The sequence below is a fragment of the Sander vitreus genome, chromosome 2 (assembly GCF_031162955.1).
Source record: "Sander vitreus isolate 19-12246 chromosome 2, sanVit1, whole genome shotgun sequence".
Classification (NCBI taxonomy): Eukaryota; Metazoa; Chordata; class Actinopteri; order Perciformes; family Percidae; genus Sander; species Sander vitreus.
The window spans coordinates 12,826,889-12,847,089 of record NC_135856.1 but is presented as its reverse complement, the minus strand read 5'-3'; the positions used below and the strand labels follow the sequence as shown (position 1 = coordinate 12,847,089).

The 20,201-nt window shown below is 40.7% G+C and overlaps 1 protein-coding gene across 5 annotated transcripts in view; it reads right to left on the bottom strand.

The window, feature by feature from the left end:
- Positions 1–5,183: 5,183 nt before the first annotated feature.
- The window catches only part of add3a (adducin 3 (gamma) a), a 111,497-nt gene continuing 96,479 nt past the window's right edge, over positions 5,184–20,201 (bottom strand). For 4 of the 5 annotated variants that reach the window (XM_078278674.1, XM_078278667.1, XM_078278678.1 and 1 more), the window contains 7 exons: positions 19,822–19,998; positions 17,847–18,098; positions 16,640–16,744; positions 16,370–16,456; positions 14,196–14,307; positions 11,018–11,110; positions 5,184–8,160 (listed from right to left, as the gene is read on the bottom strand). In XM_078278674.1, coding sequence (XP_078134800.1) covers positions 7,916–8,160; positions 11,018–11,110; positions 14,196–14,307; positions 16,370–16,456; positions 16,640–16,744; positions 17,847–18,098; positions 19,822–19,998 — 1,071 coding nt within the window. In that variant the 3' untranslated portion in view covers positions 5,184–7,915. The remainder of the gene's footprint in view (positions 8,161–11,017; positions 11,111–14,195; positions 14,308–16,369; positions 16,457–16,639; positions 16,745–17,846; positions 18,099–19,821; positions 19,999–20,201) is intronic. The other variant, XM_078278686.1, reaches the window with a different exon arrangement.

Here is a 20,201-nt window from a genome sequence, read left to right as displayed (position 1 = left end):
GCGCGGTCTAGGTAGCTCATTTCCTGATTGAATCTACCACCACCACTCCAGTGGAGGCGCTAATGAGCTAGATTACTACATACACAGTAGCAGAAGAATACCAGCTACACACAACGGCACGAATGAGATAAAAGAAAAAAAACAGGAGTGAGTCGGTTCATTGACATATGGCACTCGATTCTCCCGGTTCAGTGATACGAGTCGGGTTAATTAACCGGCTCTTCGGTCAGTTCGTCAACACTAGTGAACAGTGTTTTCTCTGGAAGATGGTAAGTCCCTTTGGGGTGGACTTTGGGCTTTTTCACTTTGTAAACCTATAACAAAAAGATATATAACACAATAAAGGAAAGGGGGAAAGCCAAAAAGCATAATATGAGCACTTTAAGGAGCCAAATTACCATTCATTTGAAGTCGTGTTTCTGGCCACCTGGCAAATGTAAGTCCAATAGACACTCTCTTTGAGCTCTGTTTTTGGTCTCCACCGAGACCAAATCTAATGATCTAATAATCTAATAATCTCTTACTTATTCATTCTCAATTTCCAACACGGTGCCAACTAATTTAATGTTCCAGCACTGCTTGTGCGGAGATGGTCGGAATTTGTGGCCGCGATGACAGAAGTAAACAACGGAGGCCGAAAAAGGGCCGAAAATTAGAATGTCCACCCTGGGTGTTCTATTTTCATCACTGCCAATCAGAGCTGGAGCCGCTAAATACCTGTGCCTACTGCAGAGTCACTTGTCACAGGAGTGAATGCCGCTTGTAACCTTTCCCACTGCAGACAAAAGCCAGATGTTAGTGGGTGTAAGTGGGTTTTGGCCAGTGGGAAAGGAGTATAACAGGCCTTTGCGGCTAAAGGCATATAGTAGGGTAGAGCATGGATAGGCTGTGATTCACACTGAAACCACCCTGCTAAAGACACATGCATTCATGGTAAGGCATGTTGGATAAAAGCATCCACATCAAACTTCTGCTATGTGAAACATCATGAAACACAATGAACGCTAAAGAATCAAAGTCTTTTTAATGACGACAATCTGAGAACACTTAATTCATGACCTGTCAGCAAGTCAAGATCCAGCCTTCAGTCTCTTTTTTTTCACTCATCATGTTCTCTCTCACACAGAAACCATCTTGGATGAACAAAATTACCACCAGCTTGTATGACTGTGTGGGTGGTCCCATGGGGTGTGCATTTGGGCTAAGACCTAACTGACCCCTTATGTTGTTTATCAGTCCCTAATTCATCCCAGTGGCATCTGGGCATCACTGAAGTCTCTGGTAGCTGTGAAGCTGAGAGTGGTGGGGTGTCTAGTCGGGTATGTTGGGGTGGGGCGGTGCTTCTTTGTGTGTGTGTGTGTGTGTGTGTGTGTGGAGGGGTGTGGGGGTTGCCCCCCCAAAAAAAGGCCTATCATGGTTTCCACACTCCCAGAGTAGAGCATCCATCTGGATGCAAGTATGTACACTGTTTTGACACTCACAGCGTGGTACTGTCTGGAGAGGAGAGGAGAAACCCCTTTTCACCTCCGTAATTGTGCTGAACATGATGCAATAGGATGGACGTGTGTGTAATGCATGAGTGTGTGTATCTGTGTTGTGTTGAAAAGCTTCAGTCTAAAATGGGACACTCACACGCAGATAGACAAAACACGAGCAAATGAAGAAAACCAACTTGACAACACATGCACAGCATTTAGAAAAGTGCAAAGTGAGAAAATACAACCAAATACAGTAAACAACGTAAAAGTTATAAAACTACAGGAGACTCTACGGGGACACTAAACATAGCGTGTTCATCACTTCTTATTGTCCCCTAAAAACATTTTTGTAACTCATTTACATTGTGACTTTCAGCATTTTTTTCTCTACTTGCTTGTGTTTTCTCACTTTAAAGGTTTTGTTTGTGTCGTCAAGTCGGTGAATTCAGGGCCACCGTAGTAATCAGACATATTCCTACAAAATTACAAACTTCAAATTTGTAATCAATCTCTGTTTTTTGACTAAAGATCGGATGAATAACTTTTCCGGAATTGGTAGAATTGACAGTATACTATAATATTTTGGAAATAAACTGCACAAACTAATGAATATACATTTTCCACTTATCTTGTATCCCTTTTTTCTGCTATATGGGAAGAGGAACAGATGGAGTTTCATTGATCCAAACCCAATTTCCCAAGGGATCAATAGTTTCATCTCTTATATTATTACTCATCTTTCCATACCCCAGAGTTAAAGTCTGAACAACAAACCAATTAAATGACCTCATAATCAGTACTTTACACAGCACTGCTCAAACTGCCAGCAACAGATTTCATCTTTCCATAATCATGAGACGCAGGAGTCACAGTACTGCTCATATACTTTTATTGTTCATATCAGGAACGTTAACGTTAACAAATAAAGTGCTGTATACTAATATCACATTCACTGACGCCAGGACAGTATTACAGTGTTGTAAATATATGGAAGCTACACCTAGCAATATGTGAAACAAAAATGATCCTAGATAAAGACTTTCTCAAGACATTCTCTCCTTTCACTAACACACTCCCTGATGTGTCTCTTAGGGCCTCAGTGGATTTGATGATTGTTAGCATTTGTGTTAACTTGCATGTAATACCACATAAATGCCAGAAAAGTTTCTTTTAATAACCTTTTTACCAACTATTCAGGCATGTCTTAAATTGTCTGGTTTAAGTAAGCATTAAGTATGCTAAAAAAAATATGATCTTTGACAGTGGTGGAGGACGCCGAGTTTTATTGTTTCCCCCAGAAGAGTTTAATTAAGCCGAGGTTAGAAAAGGTATCAATACTTTGTTTACATTTCCAACCCTTTCCAAAAAGAGACATCATAAGAAATGATGGGCAGTCCCCAGTGACCATCTCCTCCAATAATATTTGCAGCAGCTTAGCATCATTAAGATAAACATTCTTTGGGGAATTTTTTTTTTTTAGCAATTGGCTACGGACCAGTTTGGAGGTGTGCAAAACTAAAGGCTCTGCTAGTTCTACGTCAACATGTGAATATTCAGTCAATTGGCAGGTACTGAAAGACCAGAGAGACATCTCACGGGGAAGTTAGCACACATTACAGTATCATGACATTTGCTTTTGCATATTTTGTTTTGCATCTGAGGATATGAATGGCAAGGCACATTGGCTGCTCATATGCACACGAAGTACCCTAGTTGCCTGGACAGTCTACTGGACAGTCCATGCTCGCTGTGCAGCACAGACGCCATGTTTTGTCAGGCTGTGACAGGTTTGCACCAAGTGCTGTTTATTTTAATGAGTGTGGTGGACTCTTTGGCAGTAAAGTGAGCATCTGTGGACACATCCAAGGCATGCCAATCAAAAAGTCACACCTACTCATACAAAAAAACTAGAACAACATAGACATTGTTTAAAACAGTGGTTCCTGAGCTTTTTGGACCATTTAAAGGGGAACTCAATTGATTTTACACATCTAAGTCTGTTACCAGGTCTTGGGGAGTACTACTTCATATGTGAAAAAAAGTTGTATAAAGCTTTTTGTGGCTCAAGAGGGAGCTGCGTGAAATTTGATACATTTCCTCAAGTGATGTCACTTTAGTCGGCGTCAGTTGGCTCTAAAAACTACAGAGACTGCCCTCCCCAGAAAAATGACCCCATAAGTCATAAGTTAGACTGCGTCCTCTAGTGGCCATAGTAATTATGACAGGAGCAAAGCAGGAGGTAAGGTGACGAAGTATGAAAGCCCCCAAACAAACAGGACTTTCCCCCGGGAGACCGGGGTTTGTGTGCCGTTTGAAAATAAAATACGTATTTTTTAACCAGGAAGTGAAGTAACGTAACAAATGTATTGATCTTAACCCAAACCATGATCTTTTTTCTAAACTAAGTAGTTTTGTTGCCTAAACCTAAACAAACTGCGACTGTTAATGTTAACGACGTGTTTAAAACTGTGACCGTTATGTTTAGAGACGAGGACGGCAAAAGCTCCTGCTGGTTGTAGCTATTTCCTGCCACCGCTAGGGGCGCTAATTTATGAATCGCTCCTATGGGTCGTATTAGAGGGTATTTAGGAATAAACGACCTATATGATCGTATTGTTTGGAGGACTTGTTGAGGCTACAAATTTGAAAATGAGAAGAATCTGGGGGTGTGGAGTTAAAAAAGAAGTAAGCTTACCAGACATCTGTTGCCCGCTCCCCATCTCTGCTGGAGGCTACATTAGCGTTCTGCTAGCACAGCATACCAGACTGCTCAGTCTGTGGTAGAGTTACGTTGTGAATAATTTAGTTGTATTTGAATATTTTCTATAGAGGTAAAAACTACACAGTATTTCACAAGAAATACCCAACAACGAGAGAAAAGTCAGAAAAATTTAAACCTATTTGGTGTCGCAGAATTTAGATTTCTTTATTTCCTACACCTGTAATTATCTTCCCGGCCCCCAGGTTGAAAACCACTGCTTTAAAGAATACTATAAGATACATGTGTTTACAGGTAAATAAAATGACATACAGTATTTATAGTAGGTCAATAACAAAATATATCTCATATTGATGGTGAAGCAAATCTATGGTAATGTGTACTTTCTGAATAAATATACAGCATTTTGGAGAAAGACCTCATTGCTCTCTCTATATTACAGAGCAATGCACAACTCAATGTGTCATGTGTAACTGTGCTGCATTTCACAGCAAGTCTGCTTAAGTGCTTTCGCATGTCCAGTGCCTCTGTTATGATCATTGTCGCATTTTCACTTGCATTTATTCAATCATTGCTATAAATGACTTCCTGATTGAACTATTCTCTCTCTCACACACACACACACACACACACACACACACACACACACACACACACACACACACAATATTCATTCTCATTTAACATCATGAATAAAGATGATAAAAGGCACCAGTTACTGTTTTTTCCTGCTCATTTAACACTGAAGTACTAATACACTACTGTATTTCAGCATAGTTCCTTCTTTGAATCTTTTCTACAATACTGTAAAATTATCACGAAAAATGCAGCGTTAAGCTTGTTAAACTGAATGTCTCCACTTCATCTTCAACTGCTCAAATCATGATCATGGCGTAAAGGAAAATGAGTGTGTATGGCTTATGTTAAACTTAAAAATTGTTTTGAGGAATAACGCGGATTGTGATGAACAAACATTAAAAATGAGCTTCTGTTTCTTAAAATACAGTTTTATTTGTGAATTTACACTGATTAGCAATACATCTAAAAGCAACTCCATTAGATAACCATTCATATAGGCTTTTCACAGGTCACAAAGTAGCTTGGCTCATTCTGGCATGCCAAAGCAAAACTCGTTCTTTTTTAAAAACAGAAAAAGGTGGCTAGAGAGGCATTAGTAAAGCAAGGTGCAAACAGTCGGAAACAGAAGAGGGGAAAATAAAAAAAGGATGCAATGCACATTCAGTTCATCTGGGAGCAATGTATGCTCATAAAATGGTTAATTAAAAAAAAGCCTAGTGCTCTCTGCAAACTATGAGAAAAAAAGAAAGCGCACTGCGATACAAATGGAGGATGAAAAAACTTTCAGAGAGAAGAGATGGTATGAAGGAAGTGATAAAAACATGGTGCGTTAGTGTCAGGTTGTCCTTACCCCCTGCCCCTCTCTACTACACACATATGCACTTCCATTTCCAAACTCACACCTCCCTTCTCCATCTCTTAGTTGTGTGACCTCAGCTCTTTGCCCAGAGCCAAAAGCTATTGTTTAACACAGCTAAAGATGTGTCTCTAAACCCTCCCTCCCCCAAATCCAATACTTCACATTGCTAGCTGGGATATTGGTACATCTGGTTAAACTGCAGGGGGAGGATATGTGACAACCCATCACACTTTGGCTTTGCAGAGTTCAACTGTGGGTCATCTGACAGTTACAACACGATCGTGTTTACTAGAGAAATTACGAGGGGATGCTTAAGAAGCTGAAATGACGATCGTGCTCGCAGAGCGAACAAAAATGTCCGTACGACCTCCTTAAAATGTTCCAGTTCCAGGAGGAAAAAATGGCCAATTAAGCAAGGAAGCGTAGTTGCTGTGAATGTAGCTACTGAAAAAAAAAAAAAAAAAGGTTTTGGGAGCCTGAGGGGTGTCGATGCAGTCACTGGGGTGATTTATCAGAGGTCTTGTTAGGGTCCTTGACGCCCGAGCAGGCAGACGAGAATCGCAACCCTTGTCTCATCATTAAAAACGATGGAGAATAGAGATGAAAAAAAATTACAATATGGCTTTAAAAACAAAACACACCAAACAAAAGATGTCACCACTCCACACTCCACCATCCATGATTCTTATTTCAGCTGGCAACTGCAGATAGTTGGACGTTGTATTTCCGCACTATACTTCCTGTTCTGTTTGAGTTGAGCAGTAGAGATCATTTCTCACGTGTGACACCAATGAAAGACTATTCTTTCTTTCTTTCGACTCACTTTCTGGGTCCTGACCTTTCTCCGACACCATGCCTCGCTTGCTACTTGCACAACTTTTACCAATAACTTCACAATCTCCTTAACTGGTGAAACCACCTGCAACTAAAATGTGTTATATACCAAAAGAAAAGTGCAGCACAATAAAATAAAAAATATATAGTTAAAAATCTATAGCCAACATATCCAGTTTTCATATATCTGTATTATATAGTAAATTTGTGTACTCTGAAGATTAGAATATAATTTGAGCAATCAGGCATCACTACAGAACATAGTCAGCCATATAAATTCAGTTCTTGCAAAAAAGAGAAAACATGCGTAACATCTGTAATTCTCTGTAAAAGCTTACAAATGAATACAAAACAGAGTTGACTAATACCAATTGTGTTCAATAAAAAAAGATAAAATTTCACGAGATGACAAACTAGACACAAACAGTGACGCTTTACTGAAATGAGATAGTTTCTTCTTTTCTTCCGTTTAGTTTGGCAAAGAAAACCATTGAGATCAAGAGGAGAAAATATGAAAATGCTACATAAATATTCTGAGTGAGACAGAGGCTCTTCGAGATCACGTCAACTTAGTTGTGATAAACGGATAGCCTTCATCCTCACTATCTTATCCAGTCCAGTCTTGAACGTATCTTCTAGTTCAACCACAATCACCTGAAGAGAAGGTTTGTATCAGAAAAGTGGGCGAGAGCAGAGAAAACTTTTCTCACAGTAAATACATCAACACAAACCCTGTGGCTGTTTTTTTTTTTCTCTTTCTTTCTGAGACCATGTTTTCCAGTGTGACTTTAAATTTCATGTGGCCTCTCAGTTCCCTATGCAGAGTCAGGTGACCAGAATATAAAAACAAAACCTTAAAAGACTGTTGGAGTCTATTTAAAAAAAAAAAAAAAAGGTTTAGTTTTAACTTGTGCAGTTTTACAACACTCATGTTCCAACCCAATCATTTAATAAAATTGGATTTTGAAGCAAGAAATATGCAAGGTGGTTTCAAGTTTTATGTTCAGCCTGGGAAACAACACAGGAGGAGCCAGTTATTCAGGAACTAAACGGCCTTAAATTACACTTTAAGGCTTCCAAGGAGACCTGTTAAGAGTACTGCATATGTGATCAGGTGTGTAGACACCCAACCCCCTCTCAAGTCACCCCACATCTGCTGCAACTCTAATTTGTGGACCCACATACCCATCCCAAAATTTCACAAGCATTCTTGTCTTTTAGCAGGAGACCTTTCTTTTTTGTTGCAAACCAATCATTTTTTATGTAATCCGTTCTTCTTCTTCCTTTTGCACATCATACCTTTTGTTAAAAAAAAAGTCAAACAAAATTAAAAACATAAAAAGGACATTTAAAAACGGAGACAAAATAAAAACACAGACATTAAAACAGAAAAGGTGGCTGTTGCCCCTCTTTCTTCTTCTGCGCAGGCGGCCTTCCCTTCAGCTCTCAGGCCTCCGTCTTCTCTTTCTTTTTGTTCTTCTTCAGGAAGGACGGGGTGCGGAACTTCTTCTTCTTCTTGGTGTTGGGCGACTTGGAGGGCGAGCTCTCGGGGGACAGCGCCTCCTCGATCTTCTCGCCGGCGCGCACTGTGATCTCCACGCTCTCCATGCTGGTGGTCAGCTGGCTGACGCGCTTGCACAGCTCCTCGTCGCCGTGCTCGTCTTTGCCGTTCATCAGGCCCGTGTGGTTGTCTGAGGGAGGAGAAGTGAGACACACAGGTTAGGTGAGGACAAGGAATGAGAAACAAAGAGCGGTCACATCACTCAACTCTGCTAGAGACACCTTATTTACAGGCAACACCCACAACTAATAAATAACAATATCACTTGTGCTTTATATGACTAACATTAGTGCAAAGCAAGTCCTAATGTGGAAGAGTAGGCAATGTGGGAAATGTTGGTAAATAACATGTCGGGAAACACTGATCTCCTATTACATTCACTGTAAGTCAAACAATGACAAGCACAAACAATGCAAAATGAAGTCAAGGCACAAAGACCCTTAGTGCTACATGTAAAGTATAATTTGAGATTTCCTCCATATATTGCCATTTCATATTATTTACATTTGATTGATAACATTTTTAATGATGTATGCCATCCATATACTTAAAAAAAAAGGTGGGTAAAGGCATGCAAAAATAAAATTAAAAAAAAGAATCACCAAAGTCAGGAAATAAAATGCTTTTAACAGAATTTTGTCTTTTCATTTAATCACTGGCTGGAACCAGTCGTAGGTGTAATATGTTAAAAAATTGACATAAACTTAATTACCCGATAAATCATCTTTCTGCTCATTTGTTACTATATATATCCAACGTATCTTTTGAAATTTGTATTTTTTATCAGTATTTATACATACTGTATATACAATTGTTAATCCACAGAAAATATTAGGCCTATGCCCATCATAGAAGGGGTGAGCTCGCCAACATGAACAGTTGTAAAATGTAACAGATTCTATGTTTTTTTTTTTTTACATAAACAGCTTGTAAAATACTACTGGCAGGAAAACTGTTTTGGACTGCAACATATTTTACAGGTGTTCATGTTAATATGTCTACCCCCTGAATGCCTCACAGTGCTCATGTAGTTAATGTGAGGCTTTGCTGTCCCTGCTCTACCAAACACACTAATACCATTTGAACTGTGTTGAACTTCTGCTTCACGCAAAGAGACACAGTGTCCCAGTGCTCCACATATTTCATAATATCCCTGCGTAAAACTCCAGTGACCTGATAGCCCAGAGAGTCTGTCCTCCTTAAAACTTAAAAGAAAATGGGTTTGAACAGTGGCTTACACCCACTTCCTTAATGACTGTTCACGTAACAGGCCTGCCAGCGTCACATCTCTTTCTCTGGGTTGTAAATGCAGGTTAGGGAATGCAGAGCAGCAGCAACATGCTGCTATACTAAAACTTGAAACCAGTGATGACTTCTTGTGTTATTTTCATCTTAAGCACAAAAGAAACACACGGGGCGAAATTAAAAGCACTGCACACAACAATTGGCCTGGTTTCAGCACAACTACGGGCTGACCTCATAGAGGTGGTGTCAGAAAATATGGGTCCCCTGAGCCAATGTGCTGTTGTTGGTTAATTGTTACTCATTGTGTGGTTTTCCATGTTTGTGCTGGAGGGAAGCTGACAGGAAGTCAATCTCATAGTGTCATTATTTACAACTTGTAAGGAGGCCGCTGTGATCTTTGTCTCTCTTGGAGGTACACCAACTGGCTTCAAATGTCAGACACAAGAATTTCTTGGTTAATAGATACAAGACTGTGGATCCAAATGGCAGTGAGAGGCAATAATTTAATACCCAGAAGCATGTGATGTGACATCATAGCATGCTCATGTTACCAAGCCAGCGGGTCTGTGATGTATTACGCTGAAGACAAGAGAGAGGCAAAAGATCTTGTGCTGTTGTGAACTGGTTTTGACAATTCTAGTTAGTGGCGCCTTTAAGGATGCTCCAACACTCAATATTGAGCTAGCAAAAAAACGGTGTGATCTGTGTTCTTTAAAAAGGCATAGTTTGACATTTTGGGGAAAAAAAAATATTTATTTGGTTTCATGCCGGGAGTTAGACGAGGAGATTGATACCACTCAGGTCAGAGCGTTAAGTATGGAGCTACAGCTGGGAGGGCATTAGCTTAGCTTAGCATAAAAACAGAAGTGCTGGGCGGACAAAAAAACTGTTCATCATAAAATAGTTACAAAATGTGACTATGTAAAACCCCAAACTGTCCATTTACACTTGTTTTGAACGGATTAAACAATAACATGTAACATTTTTAATTATTAAGTCTTAGAGGTGCTAGAAGGCATATTTTTGTATTTAGTCTTTATGCTAAGCTATGCTAACCCAACGCCTGGCTCTAGCTCCAAACGTTAAGACATGAGAGTGGTATCGATCTTCTCGTCTAACTCTTTGCAAGAAAGCAACGTTTTTCCAAGTTGTCAAACTATTCTGAAATCTTAGATGTCCCTGAAAGCACCAAGAAGGTAAGCGGTTCAAGCTGGACAATTGCTGCTGGGATGGATTACCTACAGTATATTAAAGAAGTCCTTGATTATCATACTGAAATGAGCAGACACCAGAGCCTCTGAATCTGTTTTTGCATCCTTACATGTTGAAAATATAAATGTATGCTGTAAAAAACTGTCAGCAGTAATGCAGAATAAGTAAGTGCTTTAAAGGTTTGCTTCAACACTCCTGGTGGGTTAGGATCAGTATTCATAACCAACAGCAGAAATGTATTTGTGAAATACAAATTAGGTGTTAAATGGAGGGGATGGGATTATTATTATTATTGCAGTTTCATTGTAGACGGGTAAGCTTTTACAAGAAAAATCATTAGTGCAGTACAAACTTATAGCACAGATCAGTTAGAGCTCTTAGACCATTTCATTTTTAATTTGCTATCTCATGCACACACACTCAAACACTCCTCGTAACGCTTAAAGACACACAGCAAGGTAGGGAAGATCATTCTGACAAAGTGTGTCTCTCTCTCTCTCTCTCTCTCTCTCTCTCTGAGTGAGTGATACCTTCTTTAGCTGGAGTGCTTTGCGGGGACTGGGTGAGAGACAGAGACTGAGAGAGAGTGGAGCCGTCGTCGGAGGTTAGCTCGTGCTCTGCATCTGCAGGAAGGGAGGGGTGCAGGTCGAGGTGGGGGCGGGGGGGTGGATGAGAGGAGGTGTACAGGATTGAAGTAGTCGGACGACAGCAGGGGTGAGTGGGATGAGAGGTTGTGGAGGGGGATTTGGGATGAAGGGTCAGAGGGAGGGTGAGGGAGTGGGAAGGGGAGGGGCGGTGGGGGGGGTTCAAGAGATTAGTGTAACACACATGTTAGAATCAGGCCATGCACGGCTGCTTTTCCACAAAATTTTTGCTGATCGTCACTTGTTATCTGTTTTTTTTCCTGAAGGGTGAGCATGCACTGTAACATTTTGCCCTCAACACTAACTTGGGTTGAGCTGCAGGCTAGATGCCCAGAGCAGCTAGCTTGCTCCTCGTGCAACATACCCACACAAACCTGTTAACAATAAGGTTATTTATTCGCTCCTAATAATAGATTTTGAAATAAATGAGGGACAAAAAAATTATTTTGGCACCTTTACAGGAAGCAGGAAGGAGATATATACATATGAATTATATTAAAAGCTAGGGTTGGGTATTATTAGTGTACTGTATATAAACTTTTAGTGGAATTGTATCATAATGATTTTGTTAACCAAATCAGTAGTCCAAATTTTGGGCTAAAAATGAAGAAAATAAGCAATAACGACTTGTAATGGCCCTCATTTAATTACATCATTTAATAAAATGTTGTTAATACCCATCCTATCATCAGTTTTTTTCTTTTTCTTTTCATTTTTTATCTCCAGGAGCACCTTATGGCTCTTAATGCATGAAAACTAACTGAGTACTTTTTTGTATCAGGTTTTTGTATCTCTTACATAAAAAAACAGCTTTTCGAACAACTTTTTTATGTACAGTAGATGTTACAGTCCAGCTCAGCATTAGTAATTTCATTAGTGTTAAACACTAATTAGTGTGAATGGATTACAGTCCCATATCACTTTAATACATTCATTAGCACATTCAGGGTTACACATTGAGTTGGCTAAGGCGCCACGGTCATTCACAACAGCATATAGAACCTGGTTGCATGACAGCCTGGTCTGTGCAGTGAAAATGCTAATTTGTTCTCTATCAGATGTTAAATGCATAAAGTAACGCACTGGTTAAAGTGGGTAGTTTTCAACTGACAGCTGCTATATCCACATTTTATACTCTACACCACACATGCTTTAATTGGATCAGTTTTGACATTTCATTTTTAAAATGATCACACTTTAATTTACAAAATGAATATACGGTGTGGACTGGATATCATTAATCACAAGCTAAACCTACAAGTGAGTGTGTGAGTGTGTGTGTGTGCACGTATGTAAGTGTGTGTTTGTGTTTTGTGTGTGTGTGTGTGTGTGTGTGTGTGTGTGTGTGTGTGTGTGTGTGTGTGTAGCCCGGGCATATATCAGGCCATTACAGACGGTCTCCAGCTTGCATCCAGATTGGCCACCGGGGATTCGTGGGGCTGTGGGGGCAACAGTGTCATAGCAACGGGCTCTGCTCATGTGGCGGGTGTGAAGACCTGCTGTCTGTTCGGTCTGCCATCTTAGTCACACCGGACTCTCATACAGTACATGTGCACACACACGCACGCACACGCATGAGCACATGTGCCTCGTTTCATATGCACATAAGGATGATCCCTTTGGATGATCCTATAAACATGCATGAACACATGTTAATGCTGATGCACACACACACACACACACACACACACACACACACACACACACACACACACACACATTCATCTGGACCAACGTGGCAGGAGCCTGTGCAGCATTGGGACTAGTGGACAACCCCCCTTCACTATGTGTTCACTATTGATTTCCCCTCTGCCTGTCTGAATGGCATGGGACAGAGAGCTAATATGATTAGCATTGACAATCCTGTGTGTGAGTGTGTGCACACACACAAAATTAACACAGATGAATGCAGCAGTGGAGCCTGTGGAGACAGGCCCTTATGTCATAAGGTATATAGGTGAGTGTTTGTATGTGAAACCACAGGCAGTGTGTAAATGGGAGAGTCCACTGGGATCGCTGTTAAGGTGACAGCGCTACAGACCCTAAGATTATATGGATGCTTATTAACAATGAAACTGCTGACAGAGCACAGAACAAAATCAAGATGTGCAGTACTCAATCTGCAAGTCAAGATTTGAGGAAGAGGAGGAGGAGGAAGAAGATGCGGAGGGACAGATTTCGTAAATCCTGATTTGGTTCGAGCTAAGTTTGAAATCTGCGCCTGCTGTTTTAGCAGATTCTAAGCACTTGAAAATGTCAGATGGTGCATGTTAACAACTTTTACAGCCTTCAGCAGGACGTGCTCACATCTGGCTGTTAGGGACTTGTTTTTTCTACAGTTGAAAGTCTTACACAAATGAAAAAGCTCAAAGAGCACACTACAGTAGGAAGCAACAAGTTAGATAGATTGATCTGCTAGATTGAGACTTAACTGTCAGGTCAAATCCAATAGATTTTACTCTCATTGCATGTCAGAGATACAAACTAGAGCTGAACCCATATCACCTTTTGAGGCCAATACCAATATCTGGGAATAATAGAAAGATAATAGATTTTTGCACGGACAGCTCAGATGTTATTATTAACGAGTTGCAATAGAGATAATGTGTGTCCGGAGGATGATATTTTACAGTTGAACAATACATTTTACTTTAAAAGACAGCAGTAAGAGCAAAATCTAAACAGTAAACCAAAAATGTAACTATTAGAGACCTGCTGCTCCCTCAAATCTAGTGACAAATCTTGCTGCTAACTGATGTCTACCTGCATGCTTTCAAAATTTGGCTTACAGATTGATTATTGATTTTCAAACCTGCTCAATAATTTGATGTTAAATTAACCTTTTTGTGTGTCTGTGTGCGTGTGTGCCAGTGTGTGCGTGCCAGTGTGTGCAGTCCATATGTCTCTCAGTGTGTGACTGGACTCTTGTGGTGTTTGCAATTTGAGTGTAAAAGATTTCAGAATCAAATCCACACACACCTAGGGACATTCAGGAATTTATTGACTGGCGTGTATGAGTTTGCATGTTTGTCCAAGTGTGTGTGTTTATGCATGTGTGTCGTACCATTGAGGCCTAGTTGCTTGCTCTCCACGTTCTTGTGGTATTCCTCTGACAGCTCACTGAAGGGGTTGGGAGGCAGCGGAGCCATCTGCTCCTCCTCTGTGGGCACGTATGGCTGAGGAGGAGACAGGGAGAGGGGTGAGCATGGGAGCACGCACACACACACACACACACACACACACACACACACACACAGAAACAGTCAGGAGGCACATGCGTATGTGCATGTGCCTCCTGACTGTTCTGACTGCTCTGTGAAATGCAAAAAAACAAAGCATACACACACATACACAAACAAATTGATGTACGCATCGGAGCATAAATGCATACGCACACACACAAAATAACAGATCTCTCTTTTTTCTCACTCACACACACACACACACACACACACACACACACACACACACACACACACACACACACACAAGAAACAAGAAAGGAAAAAACAATCATATACACACTCCCAATGGCACACACACCCACTGTGTCTGAGAGGGACAATCATTCATTATGACATAACTAAGGCTGTTCGTTTAAAGATAAAAGTGACGACCACATCACACAGAACTCATGTAATCACACACTCTACACAGAAATTCTCAACCAATTAGTTTGCAAACCAACATCTTTTTAACAGACTGTGGAAAACAAACACTCCAAAAGCAAGAGTGTACTAATGCAGTTTAGATTGGGGGCACCATCATACTCACAAAACAAGTCACACACATGCACACAAAAAACACATTTTATAACACGTCTTCTTAGATTTTTGTGTAAAGAAACCATCATGCTCCAACACAACTTCTCATCTCAAGAACTCACACACGGGAAAACAAGTGCAACTTTGTCTGAAGCATAAATAAAACTGCTGAACATTCATTTAACATTGGTGTCAATCTAAAAAACACAACATTAAACATAAACATGCAATGTTTTCTGTTCTGATCTGGCAACAAGGTGTAAAAGTAATCCACAACAGAACAACAACAAGAGAGTAAAAAACAACAAAAAAAACACTGCAATGGCAACAATTGGGAAGTACTTGTGGATATTTACCAGAACTTTTATCTGCACCAGATCCTTCAAGACAAGACACCATTGACAAAACCATCAGCATCGAAATGTCAAAATGTGATATTTTTACCGTAATCTTTCCTAGATATTTATTTATCACAGTCTATTTAATCATTTCTCTTGATAACTAAGTGGAGAAGTTCCCATTGCCTGTGTAAAATGTTCTCACTTACCTCCACCTAGTGGTCAATAGGCATCATTAAACTGGCTCAAAATGATTAGATTTTTTTTTTTTCTGCTGCTAAATTCTATATATATTCTACCTTCACCTCATTTATAACAATCAGTGTTCTGTTACAAGTCTACTTATGCCCTGCCTTTTGTTGTCTGTCTGTCTCTAATATATTTTAAATGTGTAAATCCACTTGATCCACGGTAAAACGTTGTTTCGTTTCACTATATACAGTGTATATGGTTGAAATGACAATAAAACCCACTTGACTTGATTTTGTGTTTTCTTCACATTTCTGTCATTACTTTGCATTTACAAAGATTAATTAAGAATATTCTGAACTCCCCCTGGTTTCAGAGAACTCTGTTTGCAGTAAACAGATGCCTCTTTCAGCAGGAAACAAAACTATTTTCTGGTTGGCAGTAACATCAAACTGTTTAAAGCCCTCTACATTCTTTTAGTTTTTAAATTGTGAAAAACGTGTGTATCTTTCTTTTGGTTATTATTTTTATTGTTAAACTGGCCAACTGTAGCCACGAGATGATTTGGTGCACAGCTTAAGCGAAACAAAACTTGGTGTCAGACACCCGTTTTTTTTTTTTAATCTAAGCTACTGTTTGCCACCAGTGTTTCAAAACATCAAAATCAGTCTGTGGTGCCAGCAAACCATGTGAATTTAAAGATTATTTTTTGGGCATTTTAGGCCTTTATTATATAGGACAGCTGAAGATGTGAAAGGGGAGAGAGAGAGGGGGGATGACATGCAGCAAAGGGCTGCAGGTCAGAGTCGAACCTGCGGCCGCTGCGACAAGGACTGAGCCTTTGTACATGGGGCGCACGCTCTACCGAAGAGCTATCCAGACTCCCCAACCATGTGAATTCAGATTCTTTTCCCAATGTCTGAACATCAACGAGTGGCTATTCTTACCCGTCGTGGTTCATCAACAGGGATGCCTGCAAGGTGCTGAGAGCGTGGCCCCGATGACATCAAATCAAACTGGTTCTGCTCTCTGATCTATGATAGGACAAAACACAAATTAATGTCATCAGGAAGCATGAAGCGTGAACAGCGACTCTGACCGATTTAAAACTACGGTCAAAACGATCCAGAACTCAAAAGTAAATGACTTGTCATGTTAAACTTTGTACAACTTTACATGTAACAATTCTGACAGAGAGGAAAGAGTTACAGACTCACTTTGTTCCTCTTCTGCAGCACCTCACTGGGGTCTGTGTTGAGAGGGACAAACTGATTGGGGTCCTCGATCCGGATCGGGGTTCCCGTCTCCTCTGCCTTCATCCACTGTGGAAGGAAGGAAGGTGAAAACAGGTGAGATCAGAACTGTCTGCTCAAAATAACAACAACAACCTAGCACTGTAAAAATACGTACAAACTCTCTATTGTTACTATTTCTTTTCTTTCTTTTTTTTATTATTTTTTGGGCATTTTGGGCCTTTATTTATAGAGGACAGCTGTAGACATGAAAGGGGAGAGAGAGGGGGAATGACATGCAGCAAAGGGCCGCAGGGCTGCGTCGAATCTGCGGCCGCTGCGTCGAGGAGTAAACCTCTATATATGGGCGCCTGCTCTACCAGGTGAGCTCCCCAGGCGCCCATGTAACCCTATTTCATAGCATTTAAAAACACATCTATTCCACATCTATTCTTTAATCACAATTTGTAATCAAAAAGTTTGTGTTACAAACTGGGGGAGTTTGAGAGATATGGGCATCCATCAGTCAGGGAGGGTCTAGTCTCGCTTTGGCAGACCATCCTCTAAATCCTCGTGCTGCGGAGGAGGGTCTGGCTAGTCCACATACGTAGCATTCCGGGATGGGAGAAAAACCTGCTCTGGTTTATTGGCATTTCTTTAAACCAATCAAAATAGCCTCACTTACACTTACAGTCAGGATATTTCACAGTCTGCTGCTTTGATTTTCATTCTCTTTAAATGTGTCCCCCCATGACACATCTAACTTTGTGGAAGTGCAATACTAAATCACTGGAGTGTTCTTTTATATAGTCACTAAGTTAAACGCCTCGGAGGTTAAGTAACAACAACTAGTGCAACAGAACCAACATAAATGTAGTTCTCTGTTCAGCCTGTAGATGGCGACCTAGTATTAGGTTTTAAACACTGAGGAATAACTCCAGTGAAAACAAAGCGGTCAACACATTAAATTGGATGACAAGTCAAGCTATGATGTTCACTTTGTCACTTCATGTTTAGGTTTATTATTTAAATCTATATTCACGTGTAGACACACAAACGATACATGTGATTTGGTGAAACCTAAGAAAAGACTTTTCACTCACCTCAGCTTCATACATCTAGAAATGAGAATAACACCGAAAACTTTATTCTTTCCTCATGTTTTTCACATCAACATGAACACTCTGCTCACCGTGGTTGTCCGGCTGTTGTAGCGCTCCTCTCTGCCCTCCACGCTGACCTTGGTGTAACTGTTGGGCGAGTTGAGCCAGCGCGTCTTCTCCCTCTGCTGCCGCTGCTGCAGGAACTTGAAGGGCAGCCGTGTGGCGTCCCCGTCCTCCTCAAACATGAAGGCTGTGACCGTGGCGGGGATCTCCACGTCGCTCTTGTGCCTCGGCTTCTCTCGCATGATAGGGTGCCTGTAGGCGTGACCTGTCCTGTAGCCCTGCAGCAGGAAACAATTTGTTGTTTTCTTAGATCCGAGATGATTTGGTTCGTTTAGTTTTGCAATGAGCAATGACCAGGAAACAAAACCTCATGGCCACACAGGAGGTTTATTCAGTCTGCTGTATTTATGTAGTCCCTATTTGACTTTTACTCCTCCATCTACTCCTTCTACTGTTGTAACATCCTGTTTACCCAATGAGGATCATTAATAGTTTTAGATAACATCATTTTTTTCCCGCCAGGAGGAGCAGAAATTTGCATTTATTCTGTGACTTTTCCTTCCCGTAACGCTGGTTGAGCTGCCAGTTTCACAGTTAGTCAAATGGAAAAGAAAGAGAGAAACAGTGTTGTGACCACGGGGTTTCTGGCAGCACAGAGGACAGAGTCAGAGAGCCATTTCCTGACTGACCTATTCTCTCTTGTCCCTCTCCCTCATGCGTCTCCTCTTTAACCTCATCATTTCTTTTCTCTCGCACTCCCATTTCTCCCCACTCTCGGTCACTGAACTCTTACTTGGTCCTGCTGTTTGTCAGACATTTTTCCACACTCGGCTCGACCGTGAAGTTCCGTTCTTTTCCATTTTGTCCTTTTCTATGCATCTCAGTTCAAAGGACAAAGTTGACCTTTCAACTTGACTCGATTCCCCTTTTTATCCAGAGACAGTCAGCTGGGATGGCATGCTCTATTCCTGCAACATTCGCCCATATTTTACACATTTAAATCAGGAAGGTCGTTGCATTCGTATACTGGTTGTTAAAGGGGGATGGAGAGAGTGACTAGTTTATTTTCCATCCACACAGTCTCGTCACTGTGCCTGGGTCTTGTATTGAATCCAACAGCTTATCTGATACGAATGCGGTGTTCATGAGGTGTATAAAAGGGGGATTCCTCGAAAGAGCAGAAGAAGAAATAAGGAAGAGAGGGAAAGAAAGATTAAAAAGTGTGGGGTGTGAGAGAGGGAGACTCAATAGGGACGCGAGAGAGACAGAGACAGACGACAAGAGAAGCTCAGACAGAAAGAGAGCAAAGACATTTACCAAAGATGGACACAGCAGCTCTTTGTGGTGACGCAAACTTATCATCACTCCTTCTCTCTTCAAAACACATTTCGCCTACACCCTCTTTCCCCAAAATTTCTAATTGTGTCATTTAAAAAGAATCTCTCCTTCCTCCAACTTTGTCTGTTCTGTGCTTCCCAAATAACATTTGCCAGTTTAACAGCACCCAGTACTCCTGTTTCCCTTGTATTTTCTGATAATACATTTGAGGTTAATGTAGGGGGCGCTCTCTCCAAACTCTCTCCCTCAGGGGCCACCACTGCACATGGAAACAGGGATGTACTATAAAACAAACCATAGAGTATTTCTCCCAGGGAGGACATTTAAAACAAATGTAATGCATTTATGAAATGTGTTTAGGTTGTGTCACTATTGTGTTTTTTTTCTTCCAATGAATGACAAAGAAAAGCCAAACAGACATTTAGTTGACATATTATCACTTTAGGATTGTTTTTGTAGACAAACGACCTCTAACAAGGCGACAATGTGCTGAATCCTTCATGTAATTTTTTATATTAAAATAAGACACAGAAGTGAAGCGAAAAGTGTTTATCTAGTTATTTAACGAGCCTGAGGCTTAATAATGAACAGATGAGTGCTTGTTTCCTATCAGTGTTTGGGTCGAATATACATATCTTCTCGCTTTGATGTATGTGGACTCACCATGTTATCCAGCATCCTCATCAGAGACTCAAACTCCAGCTCGCCAACCTTCCACTTGTACTGTCCACCCAAGTTCACAGCACCCGCTGTGGCCACGTTAAACACTCGTGATGTGTACTTCTCCTTGTCCAGCACTATCAGGTTGTCCACGCCGCCAGCACACGAGATGGCATTCACCTGAAATCACAAAATAAGGACAGAGGGAGAAGCGTGTGAGTTTCTACAGCCGACTGATGGCTCGTAGAACACTTATTCTATCGCCAAATTATATCTGTGGCATTAGATAATTGACCTAAAATGAGAATACGTAGGAAAAGATTTCCTGACCATTTTCCACGCAGAAGAAAGATGTAATTTACCAAAACCAAAATGAAATACCC